Consider the following 21735-nt stretch of genomic DNA (forward strand, 5'->3'; position numbering starts at 1 on the left):
GGATTGGCATCAGAATATAGTTCTGAAACTTAAAGAACTGAAGTAAATATCGGTATAACCAAATCAGTGACCATTCCACACGGATACAACCATACGTCCATACCCAAGATGGAATTAAATTATTAACTCAATCCTAATATGAATAGTCATTACTCATTACTCAAACATAAATACAAATCAGGCAATTGCTAGGACAATTACAATGTTCATGACTTGCAAATTGAATGTTTTATATTTGCCTTCAAATATTCATGGAGTTAAACTTATATGCCTGTTAAAGCTACTTGCTGAATAAAACACAGTTATGAGTTAAGACAGAGTAGAAAGCTAAAGACTGTACTACTACCAAATATCCTACACAAGTGCTATCACTATCAGGCAAAAAAAAAGCAATACGAGTATGGGCACAAAATTGGCGATTATTCAAAACATATGTATTTTAACCTCCAAGGGACTCAATTTTAACAGACCTGTGTGCTTCAAATTTGCTGAGTCCAGTACATCCACTTCGTCCTCCTTCAGTTGACTGAGTCGTAAACTTTCTCTGGCGATGAAGAGCACAAGCAGCTTGCATACAGAGATCCTTATTTCCTAGGAATGAACTAAAAACAGCTGAAGAAGATTTCCAGTGTCTTGTAACTGCTGAAGCCAATGAACTCGCTCGACCTTCAGAGCCATCGGGCTTGGAGCAGTTCTTGTGCGGGCTGTTCCTGGAGCAGTTCTTGTGCGGGCTGTTCCCAACAGTGGAATCAGTGGGCTTAGGACTCGGCATTGTCCTGGACAATCCCCCGTTCTTCCCCGATTGGCAATTGCCAATCCCGTGCATGAATACTGCCACCTTTGGATTATCAGGGCTACCAACCATGTGCTCAGCGACTGCTTCGGGGATTCCCCTGTTCACGGGAGAAATCACAGGACCTTGTTTCTCACCAGTCCTCGCTTGGCCTTCACAGCCATCGGTATAACTCTACAAAAATTGGTGCAATCAATTAACTCATCGGTCACCTGCTTGACAAAGAACAGAGACGACATAGCCGGTACAAATACCTTAAAATTTGAGAATGGGGATCAGCCGGTAAACTTCTAGTGCAAATTTGCAATCGGCGACTGCAAGGAACAGAGGCAATCACCCAATCAGTGGCAGCTTCCTGGCCTGACGTGGATCCGCGGCGGGTGCGAGCAGCGCCGGACGTGGAGCGCGGCGGGTGCGCCCGCAGGTGGCAGCGGGTGCGGCTCTGGAGAAGTCGCCGAATCCGCGCGACCTGGCGTTGATCCGCGCGTCCTAGCCTCGATCGAGGGTGCGAGCACGGGCGACCTGGCGAGCGGGGCGCAGGACGAATCCGCGCGACCTGGCGTTGATCCGCGCGTCCTGGCTTCGATCGGGGGTGCGAGCACGGGCGACCTGGCGAGCGGGGCGCAAGGATGGGAAGTGGAGCGGGGCGGGGAGGCGGGGATGGAAGGGGAGCCGGATGGAAGGGGAGCGGGGGGCAGGACGAATCCGCGCGGGGCGTGTTCGCAGGAGGCAGGACGAAAGCGGGAGGGGAGAATGTCGCACCAAAACAATGTCCCCTCTTTAGTCTTTTTAGCTGTAGGAGATTTTTCAAGATTGTTGGAATGATTTATCATTTGGACGGAGGAAGTACTTGTTTATATAGAATTGTTTTCTGAAATTGTCTTAATAATCTATTTACCTTTCCCCTTCTTGGTCGGAAATAGGGTGGGGCCGGCCCCCTCCTCTAGTCCTTTCGTTCATCTTATGTCGTCTTCAACCTCCGGACTCCTCCCTCCCCCTTCTCCGACCGCGGTTAACTGGTTTGTGGTCTCCGTCTACTGCTACTGCTAGGTGAGGGACGGAGGCAGGCGACTGAGCAGGGCAGATTTGGTTTGTGGCCGCTCGCTACCCCTTCAATCCGCCAGACCGGCGCTTGAGCATTAGCAGCCCTATTCGCTATTCCCTCCCCTCCATTCCTCTCCCTCGCTCAAGCGGGAGCTCGAGTCAATCCCCACCAGTTCGACAGTTGCCCAATAGCGAGATGCCCGAAGAGGCAAGTACCTCAGCTTATTCCTCCCTCCTCCTCCCTCTCTCCCTCCCTCCCTCCCTCCCTCCCTCCCTCCTTGCAGTTAGGGCCTGGCCTTCTAATCGTTCTACTGAATCTCTTTCGTGGTGGGTGGGTGCAGAATTCCGGAGGAGGCGCCGGCCATGGCGATGGCGGCGACATCTACAACGTCCGGGCCGCCGAGATCCTCGCCAACGAGGCCCTCGTCAGTCCTCTGCTCTCAACTCTGCTCTACTCACGTCAACTGAATACCCAACCCAATCCAGTTCTGTTGATTTCAGTTGCTCCCCATCAACGAAGCCGCCCCAATCTACGAGAAGCTGCTCGCCACTTTCCCCACGGCTGTCAGTATACTTTCCCTTGACCCCTTTCACTGTTCCTCACTGTTTATGCCAAAGTACTGACACATAATTCCATGCCCAGGCCAAATACTGGAAGCAGTATGTCGAAGCCTACATGGCCACTAACAACCACGAAGCCACCAAGCAGATTTTCAGCAGATGCCTGCTCAACTGCCTTCACATTAGTCTATGGTCCATGCTCAACTCACTCACACCATATCGACCTTGCACACGCACGCACACGCTCTAACTGAGTTTGCGTGCACTAATTTCCACTCTTCTGCATGCACATTGAATCATTGATTTGTTGCAGGCGCTGTTACATAAACTTTATCAGGAGAATAAACGATAAAAGGGGCTCTGAGGGTCTTGATGAAACAAAAAAGGCTTTTGATTTCATGCTCAACTATGTTGGTAAGCAGAGGATTCTCATTCCAAGCAGTGTCTGGTGATGAAGCCATTTTTGGTGTAGAGTGTACTAATAATAAGCTTAAATCTCCAGGGAATGATGCTGCTTCTGGCCCTGTGTGGATGGAGTATATTAATTTCCTCAAGTCCATGCCGGTCTGTTGTGCTCCTTATTTCCTGTTCTGTTCCCCATTTTAACATTATGGCCTTACATGTGTGGTTGCATTCTGGGTCATTGCTGACTTGCAAACTCTAGGCTGTGACGCCCCATGAAGAGTCGCATCGCATGACTACTGTTCGTAAAGTGTACCAGAAGGCAATTTTAGTCCCAACTAATCATGTAGAGCAGCTTTGGAAGGATTATGAGAACTTCGAGAATTCTGTTAGCCGCACCTTGGTAATTGGAATTTCTCTTTGGATTTTTATTTTTTTCTGCAAAGAAGCATGCGAATAATTCTATAAGTTGTGTTGGAAAAAAAATGGTTCTTATATGCTTTCTGGCTGTTTTACTTTATCACTTTTTTGGCAATTTAAATTTGACCTGCCTTTGTTTCATAGTTTGTACAATCATACTCAAGCTGATGATTTACCTATGCACTTCCAGGCAAAAGGTTTGTTATCTGAATATCAACCAAAGTTTAACAGTGCTAAAGCTGTATATAGAGAGCGAAAAAAGTTCATTGATGATATTGATTGGAATGTGCTGGCCACTCCCCCTACAGGCTCTTACAAGGTAAACCATTTCTTAGGTCCTAACGTTGCCCCCCTACAGTCTCTTACAAGGTAAGCCATTTCTTAGGTCCTAATGTTGGTTCATACGACTTGGCTAGGTATGGTACAAATCCATAAATATTGTCTTCAAGAATTGCTTTTTTATGGATAACTATTTGTAGCCTACCCTACTTACTTGGGACTAAGGGCTTTGTTTTTGTTGTATGGATGATTTATGCCATGTCTCAGTTTGAAATATGTTTTACCATATTCCTAATATAAAATTTTCACTTTTATATGCTCCCATGTTGGTGGCTCTTGTTGTGTTTAATCTCTAGCGGTCTAGCCTACAATGTAGTTCATTGTGTTGTGCTGCTGTTTCTATTGTTTCATCTCAAAGGTTTTCGCCCCTAAAAAGATAAACTTAAATTGTATGCATTCCAGAATTTGGTAACTGCTTAGAAGTTGCAACCTGTATAGCTACCTAGTTGAAGTCCATTCAGAATCCATCTGTTTAATCTGGAAGCAGAGGTTTTTTTTTGGGCCAGTTTGATATGCACCTATGGATTGCTTTTTGTGTTTTTTCTTCCCTTGAGTTTTGGCTAATACCTCTCATTAAGTTTAGGCATTTGTGTTTTGCCTGCATTAGGTTTAGGCCATTGCTGTCATATTGAACTTAATAGGGATACAAATACGCCTCCTTATAAAGTGCGATTTCTTGTTCATTTACTGATCTTGCTTTGGATTATTAGCTTTTCCTGACTTTTTTCATTATTGGAAAAGATGTTCATTTTCATTTCAGTCTGTTAGGGCAAACGTCAAAGTAACTGGTATTCAACTGGCTGGTAACTTGTTAACTTATTTCACAGGAAGAGCAACAGTGTATGGCATGGAAAAGACTCTTGGTATTTGAAAAGTAAGTAAACATCTGTGCCACACATGCTATGTTGCCATGAGTGAAAAAGCACACATGATTTTTTTTTCTGCACTTAGTTTCATTTTATAAAGGCCCATAACAGCTTAATTCTTCATATTCTTTGTTTTGTGTTTTGAGTCTTCTTAGACTCCTTTTCTTCTTAATATAATGAACGCAGCTCTCCTGCGTGTCCTAGAAAAAAAAATCTTTATATTCTTCTCTTACCTTCCCTTGTCACAAATCATTCCCTAGTTTATTTTTTTTTTGGAAAAAGTCTACATAACCCCCTGACCTTTGCTTCTGCGTCTAATTCACCCCCTGAACTATAAAACCGTGTATCGAGCACCCTGAACTTCTTCAAACCAGGTATTTAACCCCTTTTAGTGGTTTTAGTTCCTGGTTTTGCTGAGCTGGCAGTTCAAGCTGCAGGTTCGCTATTTACTCGTTGACCCTCAGGCCTCAGCCTATCGAAATTGCCGCCAAAGCTGTCGCTGCTGGCTCTTAGGACGTCCGCAGTCCGTGCCCCTTTGCTCCCTTTCCATTCCTCTGCTAGCGCCCGTGCAAGAATCCGCTCAGCCGCTCAGGTTATACGTATTAATGGCTAACCTGCCGCTTGAACTGCCGGCTCAGCTAAACCAGGAACTAAAACCACTAAAAGGGGTTAAATACCTGGTTTGGAGAAGTTTAGGGTGCTAGATACATGGTTTTATAGTTCAGGGGGTGAATTAGACACAGGAGCAAAGGTCAGTGGGTTATGTAGTCTTTTTCCTTATTTTTTTTATGTGGATCTTTTGGGGGCTGTTTTATGTGGAATTTAAATAGTATACTTCAAGTACAATTGATGATTCCTTCTGAACTTAGGCGTAAAATTTCTGTTTTCTATGTTTTACTGTAAGTTGTAACTTGTCTTTATGCTTTGCGATCTGTATATAATTTTTTTTTTGTTTATGGTCATTATGTGAGGGCAAGTTATGTATTAAATCGTTAATTTAAACTTGCCCAGTTTTCACTTGTCGCCACCTCCATATAAGATTAGTCCTTACATTTCTGATAACTGCAAGAGTTCTGTTTCTGTATAGGGGGAACCCTCAAAGGATTGATGCTACAACAGCTAATAGGCGTGTCACCTTTACTTATGAGCAAGTAAGCCCATTTCTATCTGTATACTTAGATGCTAGAGGCGCTTGAATGAGATAACGTTCCTTATCATTCTTTTATTTAGCTCTAGTCAGACAGTCTTATACATAATGATCATATTGAGATGTGTAAATGTCGTGTTCATATTCTGCTCATATACTGTTATGACTAAATATTATAGGTGAGAGTTTGTATTTTCGTCTCAACTCGTCTTTTTCTTTTCCTGTACAAATGCTCAGTACTCCTTTGTTTTATTTAACGAAACAGCTTACACTGTGAGTCTGAGAGGAACTCCTAGACGATTTAATTCAGATTTGCTACGCTGTTTGTGCTTTTATTGTTGTTTATCCCAGACAATGAAAAACACTGAAATTGCTATCGGGGCTATTTTACCTTGTACATTTCTCTTACCTTAAATGTTTTAACCCCGAGGCATGAATTGACCAGTTTTTTCCATTGCACAGTGAAACATATAGAGTTTGTAAATGATCAATGGATCATATGCATTTGCTTTAATTTTCACATTTCTTGTTTTCCAGTGCCTGATGTATCTATATCATCATCCTGATATATGGTACGATTATGCTATGTGGCATGCGAAGAATGGTTCTATGGATTCTGCATCAAAAATATTTCAGCGAGCTCTAAAAGCAATCCCTGGTAATCTTTTAGAATTATTTTGATCAATTCATTTATGGATATTTGTTCCACTAGTCAGTGTACTAGTATGGAAGTGTATATAGTATTCTGATTGGTCTACCAAAAGAACTCAGAACATGCTCTGAGGATGTGGATATTTTTTGTTGGAAAAAAAGCAAAAACATAGTTTTAATAAGGTTTCTCTGCTGTTAAGAGGGTTGTTTTGCACCTTTACCTGGTAGCATCAAATGGCTGGTTTAAGTAAATTTCGTAGATGAATTGGAATCCCTGACTTACATGTCCAGAGGTAGATGTGTGTATGGAGGAGGGGAGGGGGGGGGGGGGGGGTGCCACTGGGATATGATATCTTTGGGAAGGTTATTTAAGGTGCTGCATATTTTCTAGGAGGTTATTTTAACTCCACTAGTCTATGTACCAAAGATGTGAGGGTCATGCCCCGAGCAGTTGATACATGTTCCAAGAGCAGCTACCATTTCATTCTGTCTACCCCAAAGAGCAGTGAGCCAGTGATTGTGGGTCCTCCAGATCAAATGTGGTTGCGACTTGAGAGGTCTACATGTAAGAACTTGGTCACAGGTCACGTTGCATTCTTGAATCCTTGATCAAGATGATACATGAACATTGTTTTACATTCGACTAATTGACCATATGGATGAACTCAAAAGCCAGTGCAGTCGGTATGACTATTTGACCGGTTTACTCTGAATTTTGAGTCAAAGAGTCTTTGCTCTCACAGGATTTTGGGCTCCCTTATCCCCTACAAATCCCCATATGAATCCTGCAGTCTGAATAGTTCACCTTTGTCTAGCCTTTGTGCATTCAACAAAGAACACCGGCATGTGAGTTCTTTGCATGAGTGCCAGTATACTGAAATATAATATATTTCTATTATTTTGATAAGAAATTGGGAATCCATGTGTACTGGACCATGATCTTATTAAATGTTGCTACTGATTTACTCTCCTTTTTCATCTCTAGCTACGGCAACTTGGCTTGGAATAAAAGGCTTCGTTATTTTTGTAGCAATTCTATTTTTGCATGAGAGGTTTATTAATCCATTTCATGGTTAAAGTTGTTAACACTTGAGTAAGAATTTGCTCAGATTGCTATGCATCTCTTGACAACTACTAAGTAATAACCTGTTGAAGTAGTTGTCTTGTTCACTCTGAACTGTACTACTGGAGTACTGGTGGCATCATTAGTTCTAATCATGTTGCATGCTTGCGTTGAGGAGACCTGTGACTTTTATTCATTTCGAGTTACATTGTTATGTCTAGAGCAGCATTCCTGGCTTAATTTGACCCATGAAATTCTCTTTTAGATTCTGAAGTACTTAAGTATGCCTTTGCTGAAATGGAAGAGTCCAGAGGGGCAATACAGGTCAATGAGCTTCCCTTGAAGTCTTGAGCACTGACAAACTATAATATTCCTTAGGCCAATCCTATTTTCTCATATACGCTTTCTGTGCAGACTGCTAAGACAATATATGAATCTCTTCTAGGTGAAAATGCTAGTGTGACCTCACTTGCAAATATTCAGGTGAGCTGCCATTACTTTTGATGTACCTATATTTTTTTGTTGAGCGCTTTGTGACAAATTTCGCTGTGGTTTCCTACTGTAGTTTATTCGGTTTCTAAGGAGAACTGAAGGCATTGAAGCAGCTCGTAAGTACTTTTTGGATGCTCGGAAGTCACCAAGCTGCACTTATCATTTGTATGTTGCTTATGCTACAATGGCATTCTGCGTTGACAAGGATGCAAAGGTTGTGAAAGTGATGACATCTATGCGTTTTTTCTCGTATTTTTCACAAGTCCTGATGTTTTGGTAGTGAATACAATTAGAAATAAATAAAATGTCTAAGTTTCATAGGGTCTATGATGTAGCATTAAGCTCAGGTTTGAAATATCATCACAAAATCAGATCATATACCACCTATAGATTCACATTGTAGCATCTTTCACTATTAGTATTCATGTTTGGAACCTTGAATCAGGTAATCTGACATGTCAGCTACAAAGCTTTCATGTCCTTTCTGTGTGGTTACATAAAGTGCGATTTTTTTTTAATCTGGACAGTCGTGTGTTATGGGTCATGAAAATAAGATTAGATCGCATCCTATGCTAGTATTTTTTGGTCTATTCGGTTCCATGCAATCCATTTTAAGCTTCATGAATTTGACAAAGATCATCAGTGAATAGAAACCTGCCTAGAGCAGTGAAGTTTAGTTTTAATAAACGAATGCTGGTGCACTGTAATTTTCCACTGGCATTACATCCGGTTTTTATTTACTTTTTTCTCGAAGCAAATAGGCCCGAGTGTTTTTCATCAAGTTGCAAGTGTTGCAAAGAAAATTAATCAATATTTTTTTCCTCGATGACACAGGAGACCTGCGTGTCATTTCATTAAGAAAAAGATTCGAATGGGAGAGGCTAGAGTCATCCCACCCAAGCAGAACCCACATATTCCTAGGAAGCAAAAAGATTACAGACATGCCACAAACAAAATTAATACTAGTTTAATTAACATTTTTAGACTGAGTCCCAGTTAGTTCTGAAGACTGAACATTTTGTACTATAGTCTATATACATATTGCATCTTGCTTTCATTTCTTCCTTCAGTTCTAAAGTTAATTCTTTGTATTTTGTAACATATTCTAAGTATTCTATTATAGGTGGCACAAAGTGTTTTTGAAGCAGGTTTAAAGAGATTTATGCATGAGCCAGGATACATCCTTGAGTAAGTTTCATTGGCTCATTGATAATTTTCCTGCCCAAAATATTCTTGTTGCTTCTCTCAAGCGATAGACAAAATCTATGATAAATTTTTGAAAGTCATCTCACTCCTTCCCTATGGCTCGCACTTCATGATACGTGGAGGAAGAAAACATCTCTCCCAATTTCTTTGTTCCATTCTGAACTAAAAACTAAAAAGAAAAGGAAGAAAAGGATTTATGGGGACTGTACTGCCTTTATATCTCTTAGTATATATTGTAGGAATAATTAAACGATTCCTTACTGTTAGGCAATAGAATATGCCGCAGCCCCCTACCATATGCTGCGGCATATCATTGCCATAATTAGCAGATGTAAATCAATCAGGGATAGCTGATTTAGTTACTATAATTAGAAGATGTAAATCACTGATTTAGTTACTATAATTAGGAGATGTAAATCAGATGGGAATCACCCTTGCCTTGTAAAGGCCAGTCGGCCCTATATAATAGAAGGCGCCCCCTCCAATTGAGGTGTGGCCAATTGCCCCAATCCTAATCTTCTACATGGTATCACGAGTTCAGGCCTTGATCTCGTTCTAATCTCGATCTCCTCCTGGGTGCCGACCTTCTCCTCCCCTTCCCATGGGAACCGAATCATCCCTCTCCTCTGCCACCAGCGGCAACCTCACCAGCGATGCTGCTCCTGCAATCTCCCCCTTCGCCACCATCAACATCAAGCTCCACGTCCCCATGACCCTTGAGTTGAAGCCCTCCAACTTCACCAAGTGGTCGACGGCATTCGTGGCCACATGTGGCAAGTTTGGGCTGCAGCATCACCTCGCCGCTGCCTCCACCTCGACTCCCGACGCGGCCTGGCTGCAGGCTGACTTCTGCGTCCGCGGCTGGATGTACAGCACCGTCTCCGATGCCGTCCTCAATCTCGCCATGACCGACGCCACGCAGACGGCGTGCGCCCTTTGGGCGGCCATCAGCGCGGTGTTCCAGGCGAACAAGGCTCCTCGCGCCATCTTCTTGAATCACGAGTTCCACTCGATGACTCAAGGGGATCTGTCCATTGACGCCTACTGCGTTCGCATGAAGGAGAAGGCCGACGAACTCCACGACGTTGGGCAGCCCGTCTCTGAACCCAACCTCGTCCTCAACCTGCTGCGAGGGCTCAACGAGGTCTACTCCAATGTCGCCGACAACATCGCCGGGACACAGCCCCTCACCCTCGCTGCCGCCCGGCACCAGCTCCTCCTCAAAGAGCTGCGCCTGCAGAACGAGGAAAAGGTGCGCGCCGCCACCACCCTCTTGGCCGCTGCCTCCTCTCTTGGCGGTCACCAGCAGCAGCTGCTGCAGGGCGGCCGGCGCCCTAACACCAAGAAGGGTGACCAGCAGTCCTCCGGCGGCACCAGCACCAACAAGCGCGTTCCCTGGGGCTTCAACCCCTGGACCGGCGAACGTGTGGCCCCTGGAGAGCGTGTCACTCCTCCTGGACAGCGCCGCCAGGGCGGTTATGGCGTTCCTGGAGGTCCTGGTGGCCAGGCTGGGCGCAACTCGGGCATACTAGGGCCTCCCCCACAGGCCAACACCGCCTTCGCTCCGCTCCAGACCTCCTCCAGCGGCTCCAACACCTCCACCAGCACCTGGGATGCAGCCGGCCTCATCGCTGCCCTGCAGAACATGCAACTGCAGGGCGACTGGATAGTTGACTCCGGCGCCTCCACACATATGTCCTCCTCGGCTGGTATGCTCACCCAACGTCTCCCCTCCTCCATCTCCTCAATAACAGTAGGTAATGGCACCAGTATTCCTGTCACGTCTAGAGGTCACTCCATCCTTCCCACACCTACCACAAACTTCGCTCTTAATAATATTCTTGTTGCACCATCCATAGTCCGCAACCTGCTTTCTGTCCGTCAATTCACTCGTGACAATAGCTGCTCCTTTGAATTTGACGCACATGGTTTTTCTGTTAAGGATCTCAGGACGGGACGCGTGATTCTCTGCTGTAACTGCGATGGGGACCTATACACCATGCCTGCCTCCACAGCTGCCGCTCCACCTCATGCTCTCCTGGCTGCTTCGTCGACTCTGTGGCATCAACGTCTCGGCCATCCTGCACCCGCTGCTCTAGAGCGCCTAAATATATTGCATGCTGTTTCCTGTAATAAAGTAGACCACTCCCTATGTCACTCTTGTCAGATAGGCAAACATACGCGTCTACCTTTCAGTTCTTCGCAGTCCATAACTCATGCCCCTTTCGAACTTGTTCACTGTGATGTTTGGACTTCCCCCATCAACAGTTTGTCTGGTTTTTCATACTACTTGGTCTGTTTAGATGATTATAGCCACTACTGTTGGGTTTTTCCGCTCCGAAAAAAATCAGAGGTCCACCAACACTTAGTTGAACTTGCTGCGCTCGCCAAAACACAATTCAGCTTTCCCATAAAATGCTTTCAGGCTGATAACGGGACTGAATTCCTCAACACTGCCACCACCAAATTTTTCGCTGCTCAAGGCACTCACCTCTGCTACTCCTGTCCCTACACATCATCCCAAAATGGCAAAGCTGAACGCATCATCCGCACCCTCAACAATTCCATTCGTACCATGCTGCTCCACGCCTCCCTGCCTCCCGCGTATTGGGCCGAGGGACTCCTGACAGCTTGCTACCTCCATAATAGGCGCCCATCCTCCTCCATTCAGCATGCCATTCCATATACTCGTCTGCATAATCAGCCACCAACCTATAACCATCTGCGTGTTTTTGGGTGTCTCTGTTACCCCAACATGCAAGCAACCTCTAAACATAAGCTCGCCCCTCGCTCCACGGCATGCATCTTCCTCGGATATCCCCCCACACACAAAGGTTACCGCTGCCTCGACCTATCAACACGCCGCATCATCATCTCTCGCCATGTTATATTCGATGAGACCACTTTTCCCTTTGCAGCCACCTCAGACGCCTCCTCCTCCGCATCTCACGACTTTCTCCTCGACGACGATATGGTTTCGGTGCCTTGCTCTACTGTTGTTGCAGGTGGGACTTCCTCTTCTACGCCCGTGGTTACTCCATCCCCCTCGGATGTTGAGCAACCACCCTCCGACGTTGCGGCATCACATGGATCGCCTCCTTTGACACCAGGCGGGCGTGGTCACGTGCCCCCGCCTGGACCCAGCGCGGTTCCCTTTCCACGGGTCTACGTCCGCCGCCCCCGCCTCGAGCCGTCCGGAGAAGCGGCTGCCCCGACAGTCCCTCCTGACGCCCCGGCGCCACCGACGGTGCCCTCACCGGCACCGGCAGCCTCTACTGCTCCGCCGCCACCGCAACCACGTGTTACCCGTACCATGACGACTGCCATCCCTCGCGTCAGCTATGAAGGGCTGGCGGCCACCACATCTTCCTCACCATCGTCGATCCCAACGAACTACCGCAGCGCTCTGGCCGACGCCAACTGGCGTGCTGCGATGATGGATGAGTACCAGGCCCTCGTCGACAACAACACCTGGCAGCTCGTTCCGCGTCCCCCTGGCGCCAACATCGTGACGGGGAAGTGGATCTTCCGGCACAAGTTCCATGCCGATGGGTCCCTCGCTCGCCACAAGGCTCGCTGGGTTGTCCGAGGCTTCTCCCAGCGCGAAGGCGTCGACTACGACGAGACTTTCAGCCCGGTTGTCAAACCGGCCACCATACGATCTGTACTCAGCATCGCCGCATCCCGTGCCTGGCCGATTCACCAGCTAGACGTGAAGAACGCCTTTCTTCACGGCCACCTCGAGGAGACCGTTTACTGTCAGCAGCCGCCAGGATTCGTCGACCCTGGCGCTCCAGATCACGTCTGCCGTCTGCTGAAGTCCTTGTATGGACTGAAGCAAGCTCCGCGGGCTTGGTACCAGCGCTTCGCCACCTTCATCCGGCAGCTCGGCTTCGTCGCCTCCACCTCCGACACGTCCCTTTTCATATTACGAGAAGGGACGAGCCTCGCCTACCTACTGCTGTACGTCGACGACATCGTCCTCACCACTTCGTCCTCGGCGCTCCTTCAGCGCATTATGGCTCGGCTGAGCTCCGAGTTCGCCATGACAGATCTTGGCGCCCTCCACCACTTCCTCGGCATCGCTGTCACATGCTCCTCCGATGGCCTCTTCCTCTCCCAGCGACAGTACGCCGTCGAGCTTCTTCAGCGTGCGGGCATGGCTGAGTGTCATCCGACATCGACACCTGTTGACACTCATGCCAAGCTATCCGCGAGCGACGGGGTTCTACTGTCAGAGAAGGACGCATCTGAGTACAGGAGCTTGGCGGGGGCTCTCCAGTACCTGACGTTGACTCGTCCTGATCTGGCTTATGCTGTTCAACAGGTGTGCCTCTTCATGCTCGCCCCACGCGAGCCTCACCGTGCGCTCATCAAGCGCATCCTACGCTTCGTCCAGGGGACTCTCTCCTCGGGTCTTCACATTGGCACCGGCTCCGTCGACAAGCTGACTGCCTACTCTGATGCTGACTGGGCAGGCTGTCCAGACTCTCGACGATCCACCTCCGGCTTCTGTGTCTATCTCGGCGACAATCTGGTTTCCTGGTCCTCCAAGCGCCAGACCACGGTGTCCCGTTCTAGCGCAGAGGCAGAATATCGGGCTGTGGCTCACGTTGTGGCTGAATGATGCTGGCTTCGACAGTTACTCCAGGAGCTCCATATTCAGCTGCCCTCCGCCACCGTTGTCTTTTGCGACAACATCAGTGCCGTCTACATGACAGCCAACCCCGTCCACCACAAGCGAACGAAGCACATTGAGATCGACATTCACTTCGTCCGCGAGAAGGTGGCCCTTGGTGAAATTCGGGTTCTCCATGTACCCTCCTCTCATCAGTTCGCTGACATCATGACTAAAGGGCTTCCGACAGCACTCTTTCGAGAGTTTCGATCCAGCCTTTGCGTCCGGGAGCCTCCCGCTGCGACTGCGGGCGGGTGTTAGGCAATAGAATATGCCGCAGCCCCCTACCATATGCTGCGGCATATCATTGCCATAATTAGCAGATGTAAATCAATCAGCGATAGCTGATTTAGTTACTATAATTAGAAGATGTAAATCACTGATTTAGTTACTATAATTAGGAGATGTAAATCAGATGTAAATCAAGGGAATCACCCTTGCCTTGTAAAGGCCAGTCGGCCCTATATAATAGAAGGCGCCCCCTCCAATTGAGGTGTGGCCAATTGCCCCAATCCTAATCTTCTACACTTACAACAGTATGGCACATTTACGTCCTCACAAATAATGATCCTTGTAGTCATAACCGTAGAATAGATCCTTATCGAAATGCATACATTTGGTTCATACGCAATTGGTATGGTAAGAATAGATGAACTGTGTTTTAAACTGCTTGGTCTACTTATGAATATTTGTGCCATCTTATATTTGTTTATTGGCGATTGAGAAGGGTTCACACTTGCTGTCACGTTATAGTAAAATATAAGTCAATTCGGTTTGGTGCATTATTGAAACTGATGCTATTATTCAGATATGCAGACTTCCTGTGTCGTTTAAATGACGACAGAAATGTACGTGCTTTATTTGAGAGGGCACTGAGCTTACTTCCACCTGAGGAATCCACAGAGGTAAGACTTCTATTGTACTTCCTTCTTTCAGCATTACTTTGCATTTTCCGTGATCTTAATCAGCACTGAGGTCTGCTTTGACAGTAGCAATAGCAACAGTAGATCATAATTTGACTATTTTCCACCTTTTTTTTGGAATCCTTAGTTGATTTGGGAACTATGTAGTCATGTTCTTGGATATTTGTTAGAGGTGCAAAATGCAAATAGATAGGTATGGTACCGTACAAGGTAGTTAACATTTGTCTGTAATTATCGAATGCATTCATCTACCTCTGTTATCTGAACTAATGGATGTCTCTATTCTCATGTAGGTATGGAGACGATTTGCCCAATTTGAGCAGATCTACGGGGATTTATCAAGCATGCTTAAGGTACAAGGCTCTAAATTAGTTTTGTAATCACGCAGAGTGCATTTTAAGCTTGTCATGCCAATGAAAGATGCTATTTTTTTGGAGTACATGCTTGATAAAATTGATTTGTTCTCTGTATCTGTGATTTGGGTGTACCATCAGTGGTGTACCTTATTGACATTGTAAGTGTCCCGAAAATGAATTGCATTAGAACCATATTAACCATTTGTAGTTTATGAAAAAGTGTTGGACAGGTACAGTAGAGAACTTTTTTTTTAAACGGCGGTACAGTAGAGAACATTAATTCTTATTGTATGGTTCAATTAGCCTTTCGCTCTTTACTTTTTCCAAACTGTTACAGGATCAGTTGCACTTTTGTTGCAAAGTATGTGTTTGTGTGTTTCATACTGCTTTCTCAATAACATTTCCACTTCCTTCTCATCTCAGTGTTCCCTTCTGACTTCTGATCTCCTTTTTACAGCTTTTTTCTTCATGTTTGTGACTCTTATAAGTATTTTCATATTTTCCCTGGAGAACTACAATTTTTACATGTATTATATGTAAAATTTGTGTTTTCCTCAGGTTGAACAAAGAAGGAAAGAGGCTCTTTCTAGGACATCAGAAGATGTCCTATCTGCATCGGAAAACACTCTTCATGACATAGTTTCTCGATACAGTTATATGGATCTTTGGCCATGCTCATCAAAAGAATTGGATTATCTAGCGAGACAAGAGGTCTGCACTATCCAACTTTATACATTAAGCTCGTGTGATCTATTCATATGTGATTGTGTTTGAGTTCCTGTGCAACAGTGAAGTTAGCGTGCTAAATGACCTAATTAAGCTATCTGCTTTCAAGTCTGAGCTCCGGGTTAAATTTAAACCACAAGCTAAACTATCTAAGTAAATATTTTACTGATCTTCCCAAGTCAGATGTGCAATCTTTAAAAGATGTGAGCACTGAGTGAAATCTGTCTGTTTGGATTAAGTTCTTGATAAAAACTTAAATTTAAAAGTTTGCCTAGAGTATTTGTATTTGTGGCCTCAGCAGTGATTCTGCAAGCTTCTTGCAACAATCAGATGGTACAGACTAGTAAATCCAGGTGATAGATTTCATGTGCTTCCATAAATAGAAAAAATATTAGTGTATATTTCATATACCAATAATATGATACAACATGGATGTGACCCTTAATTTTTTTGTTAATTTGGTTAAGAAAGGTAGTATGTTTTCCTGCTTGATATTTTTGGTGCAGTTTTTTACAGAGTTACTGATTGGTTATTTGGTTTCCATGGGGAAGCCTCACGCTTAACATGGTCTATTTGGAACCACCATAACAGATGTGTGTTTGATGGGATTCAACCTAGTCTTAATAGGGTTTTAGCTGTAGTTAAGGACGAACTATCTGGAGTCTGGCCAGAGCTTCCCATCTCCTTGCTCTAGAGCCAGCCAATGGGTGAGTTCTCATGCTAGTGGTCGAGGGTCAGGTCTTTGTCTAGAAAGAGACGGATTGTGCCTTTTGAAGTGTGTTGGGGGTGCGTGTGGTGTTGTAAGGGGTTTCTAAACCCTCGTATTTCTTCTTAATATAATGATGCACAGCTGTCCTTTGTGTTTGAGAAAAAGAAATTAATTTTACTATTGCAGTGGCTATCGAAAAACATTTTTAAGAAGGTTGACAAATCAGCTATGCTAAATAGCAGTAGCATGCTAGGTAAGCCGCTTACCTATGGTGGATGTCTTAAATAAACATGATATACGGTAAAGTTGCTGAGTGTGTTTACTATCTCTGGTTCAGACAAAGGTGCTGCAGGATTTAGTGCGAGTGCAAGGTTACTACCACAATCTGCCAAAGTTGTTCGTCCTGAGACTTCTCAAATGATCATTTATGATCCAAGACAGATGAAAGGTATTTGTATGGAAGAATTTCACAGTATTCCAAAATTTCACGTTTGAGCTCATTTCTTGACTGATAAGCAGGACCCAATTCATTTTTGTGTTTTAGATATATCTAGCCATTTTATTTGCAGCCTAGGAAGGGGAAGGGGAAGGGGATGGGAAAGGGGAAGGAGAATTCAGTTTGTGGTATAATTGGTCATGGGGCATTGTGTTTAGTTTCCCCCTTGGCTGACAAGCAGAGTGGAAAATCACTGTGGATTCTTGGACAGGCCCAGAGTTTGCAGCAACTAGCAGTGGGTACACGAAGGAGGTTGAAGACATGCTCAAAGTGCTATCACCGATGATGGTGTCCTTTATTAAGAATTTGCCTGCTATTGAAGGTATTCACCCCTCTCGCTTCCGGCACATAATTGACATGGGCCGTTGATTGAATGGTCAGTTTTGAGTTGATGCTGAAAAATATGAGCATCTTGGCAGGACCATCACCGGATATTGATGTGGTGCTCAGCGTGCTGCTGCAGAGCACATTGCCAGTTGCACAGAGTGCTGGGAAAGCAGGTGGCGTGAGTGAGCTCTCAGGCATTGGAAAAGCAGGACTAAACCAGAATGGATCTGTTCATAGACCTCCAAGGGAGAGAAGGAAGGACGTGGAAAGTAAGTAATACTATATCTCTGTTGCTGTTTCTGTCGGTGTGATAAAATGGAACATGAGGTAATCTAAATATGATATGCAACGGAATGGAACACAGGGCAAGGGGTGCAGGAGGAAGAGGATGCGTCAACGGTGCAGAGTAGGGCAGCTGTGCCACGAGACATCTTCAGGCTTCGACAGATTCAGAGGAGCCGTGGCCTGGGGGTGGGCGCTGCTGCCGCCGCTTCACAGTCTGGGTCCTCGGCATTTTCCTTCTCGGGCGGTGGAAGCGCCTTCTCTGGGGATCACTCAGCCAGCACAGATTAGTAGTTTATCTATGGTGGAATATATCAGCTGTATCATTATTTAGCATCTGCATTTCAGAATTTACATTATTGTAGGGTGAAACTGTTGGTGCTAAGCTTTGTGATAGAATGGACACCTGTGAGTAGATCGTAAAGTCTGATGTGCTGTTTCTTCTAACTGTTGGTCCTGGGGCGGTGCTGATGATGCCGAGGATGATGAATGAATGAAAGCACAATCAAAGAGAACTTGTCCAGTTGCTTTTCGTTTGGTCTTGCTCGCCAGAGAATCATTTATGGGTTTTTGGGTAGCCTGCGTAAGCAAGGCGTTTGATTTGTTTTGCTCCTAGTGCTAATAAGCTAGGTTAAGAATCATCAGGCTTTAACTTGATGGATCGATGGATTGGGACTTGGGAGGGAGACAAGTGGAACTCATTTATACATTAGTTGTAGCCTCGCTGACTATGGAAAGGCGACCGAGCTTATCTGCCATTTCTCGGTGACTTATCAGCCAAATAGGCTATAAGCAAAGCGCTCGATGACATGAATAACATCTAGAACCAGGTGTTTTCCCTTTGTTTGTTTGGCCGTTCTGTTGTAGTAAAAGCTGCAGTCAGTTAGTCTAGTTAACAGATTATGAGCTAGGTAGGTTCTATTTCCAGTCCCAGGGCGACCATGCCCGGGTGGCGTCGAGAGAAGAGAACGAAGCAGTGGGAATTGATACTCGCAGCACAACAATCGAATGCACATTGAACACTACCAGCTGGACAGCCCAAAATATTAAACTTCACACACCAGCCTTGTTTTGCTGAGTCAGTCAAATAGCAACTAGTCTCTAATCTCTAAACAAAATAAGTTTGACGTCGTCTTTGAGGGCTCGATTGGACCTGTGACTCACTTGGCCCGATGCTTCGCCTTTGAGTGAGCCTGCAGAGCCATCTCACTGTTGAACGTCCTGGACAGAACAACCAATAGAGACCAAGGATCAATACGTAGTTTTTTCACCAACAAATAACCAAATAGGCTCACCAAATAAAACTGTGCCGACTTACTTGCTGCACGATTTGCAAGGGACCGACCGACCAGATCTTGGAGACCTCTCCTTTGACTTGTCATTGTTTGCAGGGGTCTTGCCCGCCCGCTTGGCTGGGTATGGAGTTGCCACATGGGTGGCGCCCTTCTTGCCACCTGCATTGCAAGAGGAACAAATTACAAATTCATAGCAAGAGTTTCATGGCAAAAAAGAATACTTGACGCCCTAGCACAAGCTACTTGAGTACACACCTGTCTTCTGGGCTGACGGTGTGGCAACCTTTACTTTCTTATCAGAAAGCAGAGTTTTCAGAGCATTTTCAGCAGCTCTCTTCTTGCCTGCCTCTGGCTGAAAAAGGCAGGAAAAACATAACATCGATATCATAGTGATATCTAATAACAACAGATTACTGAAATTAACACAGGAGTAAAATCCATAAGGGCACATTGATATCACAGTGATATGTGATAACAACAAATTACTGAAATTAACAAAGGAGTAAAATCCATAAGTGCACCTTCTTAGGTGTTGGCGTTTCCTCCTCACCCTCACTGGTATCATCCTCATCACTTGAATCCTACAACGATGGAACTTATCAACATGGAACTACCATGACATGTAGACAAACCATTTATCCATCTTTCAACTCACATCATCGTCGCCTTCTTCAGGAGATAATCCCTCACCCTCATCAGAATCATCCGTCTCATCCACATCCGAATCATCAGTCTCATCCTCATCAGAATCATCCTCATCCTTGCTTTTCTTTCCAACAAGCCTAGAAGCAAGACTTGATTTTGAAGCTGCAGAAACTGCCTTCTCTTGACTTTTCTGCTTCTCCTTCCCTTCAGCTTTTCCTTGAGACATAAGTAAATGTGTTCATAATCCATCTCATCAAGCAAAAGCTAAAGCTAAGAAAGATGGAAACAAATTTCATGCAACAGAGATTCCTTGAGACATAAGTAAATGTGTTCATAATCCATCTCATCAAGCAAAAGCTAAAGCTAAGAAAGATGGAAACAAATTTCATGCAACAGAGATTATAGATACCGTTTTCCTTGATAACAGGAACGTTCAGCTCCTCCTCCTCCTCATCTTCAGAATCAAGATCCATTGTGGAAGAAGGCAAAAAGAAGAAGAAGGCAAAAAGAAGGTCAAGGAAGCAAGTACTCCATACAAAAAATTGTTTTGACCACTCCTACTAAAAATAGAACAAATTCAAGCTAAAAAGGATATTCATCTTCCTCGGTTGGCTGCTCAACCTTGTAACCTGTGAGAAAGACACTGGTAGTTTTTGATGTGTGCGACAGCTCGAACTCTTTATCGAAAACCAAATCACACTGTATCTGAGGGTTCTTGTCAATAGAGAGGGTGCCAATGGCAAGCTTCTCATCATCAACTTTGACATACATCAAGACACTGTCACTTTTCTTTGATTCCCCAAGAGCAGCCTGCCGGATTAAATCCAATTAAGTATACAAAGCAAATCCAACAGTGGAGAAAAAGAGTAAGTACACATAGCATCGAACAGTGGAGAAAAGAAGTACACATAGCAATAAGATTTACCTGGGAAAGGTGCAAGATAAAGCCATGTCCAGGCTCACATTTAACAGTGCTTCCAGGCTTAACCTCGAGACCTGCAAAACACGGCGCAATCTGAGATAGGTTACATTAAGAATGCAAATCTGATACTGGGTAGCAAAAGAACAAACATCCCGCAATGCGCAAAACAAATTCAGTGATGCCACGTCCTATAATAAGACCCCTAAACAAACAGAACACGTTCATGTATGATTTCAACCATTTAATCTAGGCAATGGTAGTAGAACAAAAGAATCACAGAGCAATCTGACATAGTTTACATTGATCTGATGCTGTTTAACAAGGGTAGCAAAAGAACAATCATCCCGCAACGCACAGACCAAATTCAGTGGCATAGTGGCATCATGTCCTATAAGATGACCCTAAACAAGCACAAACACATTCGTGTCTGACTTCAAGCATTTAATAGGTATTGCCGCATTGCTACTGGCAGTAGAACAAAAGCATCACATCAAACATCAACTAAACATATATAATTATATAAACAAGAAAAAAGAAGAGGAGAATTTATATGTCACAGCAACGCCCTAAGATGCAGTAGTATGTTCTAGTCCCAGCGTCCTGAAACATCCGACGAAAATCAAACAACGGTATCGCAAAACAAGACAAACAAAGCGCAGTTATCGCGGCGAATTGAGTTTGCGAGAGAGAAAGGGAGGCCACCCCAGAACTCCATCGGCGGCGGCGGAGTTGAAGCGACGATGAGAATGGGAACTAGGGTTTAAGCCGCCGGAAGGCTTTATTTTTTTAATTCTATATATATTCTTATTATCTATATAAGAGAGAATAGAGATGATAATCTAAATGGGCCAGAAGCCCACCAACACATCATTATTGGCCTTGTAACAAATCTAATCTAATACGTATAGGATAACTATATACTCCGTTCATACCCATTAATCATTTACTTTTTCTAAAGCTCAGCATGCCACATCATCACCATTTAACAACATGATGGTCCATTCCGTTGTTTTTCCTCCAATCCTAATGCTGTTTTTACTCTCTCCATTGTTCTCCCACGCACTCACGTCTTGTTTAGTTCCAATTTTTTTGGCAAATATACCAATTCTGTTTGTATTTGACAAATATTATCCAATCATGGACTAACTAGACTCAAAAGATTCGTATCGCAAATTACAGACAAACTGAATAATTAATAGTTTATTTTATTTATATTTAATATTCTATATATGTGCCATAAGATTCGATAGGATGAGGAATTAAAAAATTTTGTAATTTTTTTTGGAACTAAACAACGTCCCACCACGCACTCAACTCAACGCTCACGTCCCACCAAGTGTAAGAGCATTTCCAAGAGATTAGCTAAATCATTTTCTAAAAGTAAATTTAGCT

At 44.6% G+C, this 21735-nt stretch overlaps 3 protein-coding genes across 5 annotated transcripts; 2 read left to right on the plus strand and 1 right to left on the minus strand.

Moving 5' to 3' along the window:
* Nucleotides 1712-18013, plus strand: LOC8066574 (cleavage stimulation factor subunit 77). 2 transcript variants are annotated; one of them, XR_002447420.1, is made up of 24 exons: nt 1712-2045; nt 2179-2262; nt 2339-2401; nt 2481-2590; nt 2712-2812; nt 2901-2962; nt 3063-3203; nt 3411-3539; nt 4387-4433; nt 5513-5576; nt 6110-6230; nt 7552-7610; nt 7701-7769; nt 7852-7992; nt 8902-8966; nt 14471-14567; nt 14879-14938; nt 15500-15652; nt 16563-16629; nt 16714-16824; nt 16921-17000; nt 17084-17194; nt 17292-17468; nt 17564-18013. XR_002447420.1 is itself a non-coding variant. In XM_002440343.2 (23 exons), exons 1-23 carry the CDS (start codon nt 2034-2036, stop codon nt 17770-17772), a joined length of 2253 nt encoding a protein of 750 aa, XP_002440388.2. In that variant the 5' UTR covers nt 1716-2033; the 3' UTR covers nt 17773-18004. The 2 variants fall into 2 exon arrangements, 1 of the variants encoding a protein (XP_002440388.2); XM_002440343.2 differs by lacking the exon at nt 16921-17000 and having other exon boundaries at nt 1716-2045; nt 17564-18004.
* Nucleotides 8973-11268, plus strand: LOC110430148. 2 transcript variants are annotated; one of them, XM_021447215.1, is made up of 2 exons: nt 8973-10693; nt 10927-11268. In XM_021447215.1, the coding sequence occupies exons 1-2, from the start codon at nt 9586-9588 to the stop codon at nt 10959-10961; spliced, it is 1143 nt and encodes a 380-aa protein (XP_021302890.1). In that variant the 5' UTR covers nt 8973-9585; the 3' UTR covers nt 10962-11268. The 2 variants fall into 2 exon arrangements, with proteins under 2 accessions (XP_021302890.1, XP_021302891.1); XM_021447216.1 differs by having other exon boundaries at nt 10935-11268.
* LOC8066575 (histone deacetylase HDT2) lies at nt 18472-21140 on the minus strand. Its single transcript, XM_002441603.2, has 9 exons — nt 21046-21140; nt 20347-20417; nt 20017-20231; nt 19831-19895; nt 19432-19637; nt 19298-19357; nt 19032-19128; nt 18800-18935; nt 18472-18702 (listed from the first exon to the last, which is right to left on the minus strand). Exons 1-9 carry the CDS (start codon nt 21056-21058, stop codon nt 18642-18644), a joined length of 924 nt encoding a protein of 307 aa, XP_002441648.1. The 5' UTR covers nt 21059-21140; the 3' UTR covers nt 18472-18641.

Source organism: Sorghum bicolor, chromosome 9 (genome assembly GCF_000003195.3).
Source record: "Sorghum bicolor cultivar BTx623 chromosome 9, Sorghum_bicolor_NCBIv3, whole genome shotgun sequence".
In the NCBI taxonomy this organism is placed as follows: domain Eukaryota; kingdom Viridiplantae; phylum Streptophyta; class Magnoliopsida; order Poales; family Poaceae; genus Sorghum; species Sorghum bicolor.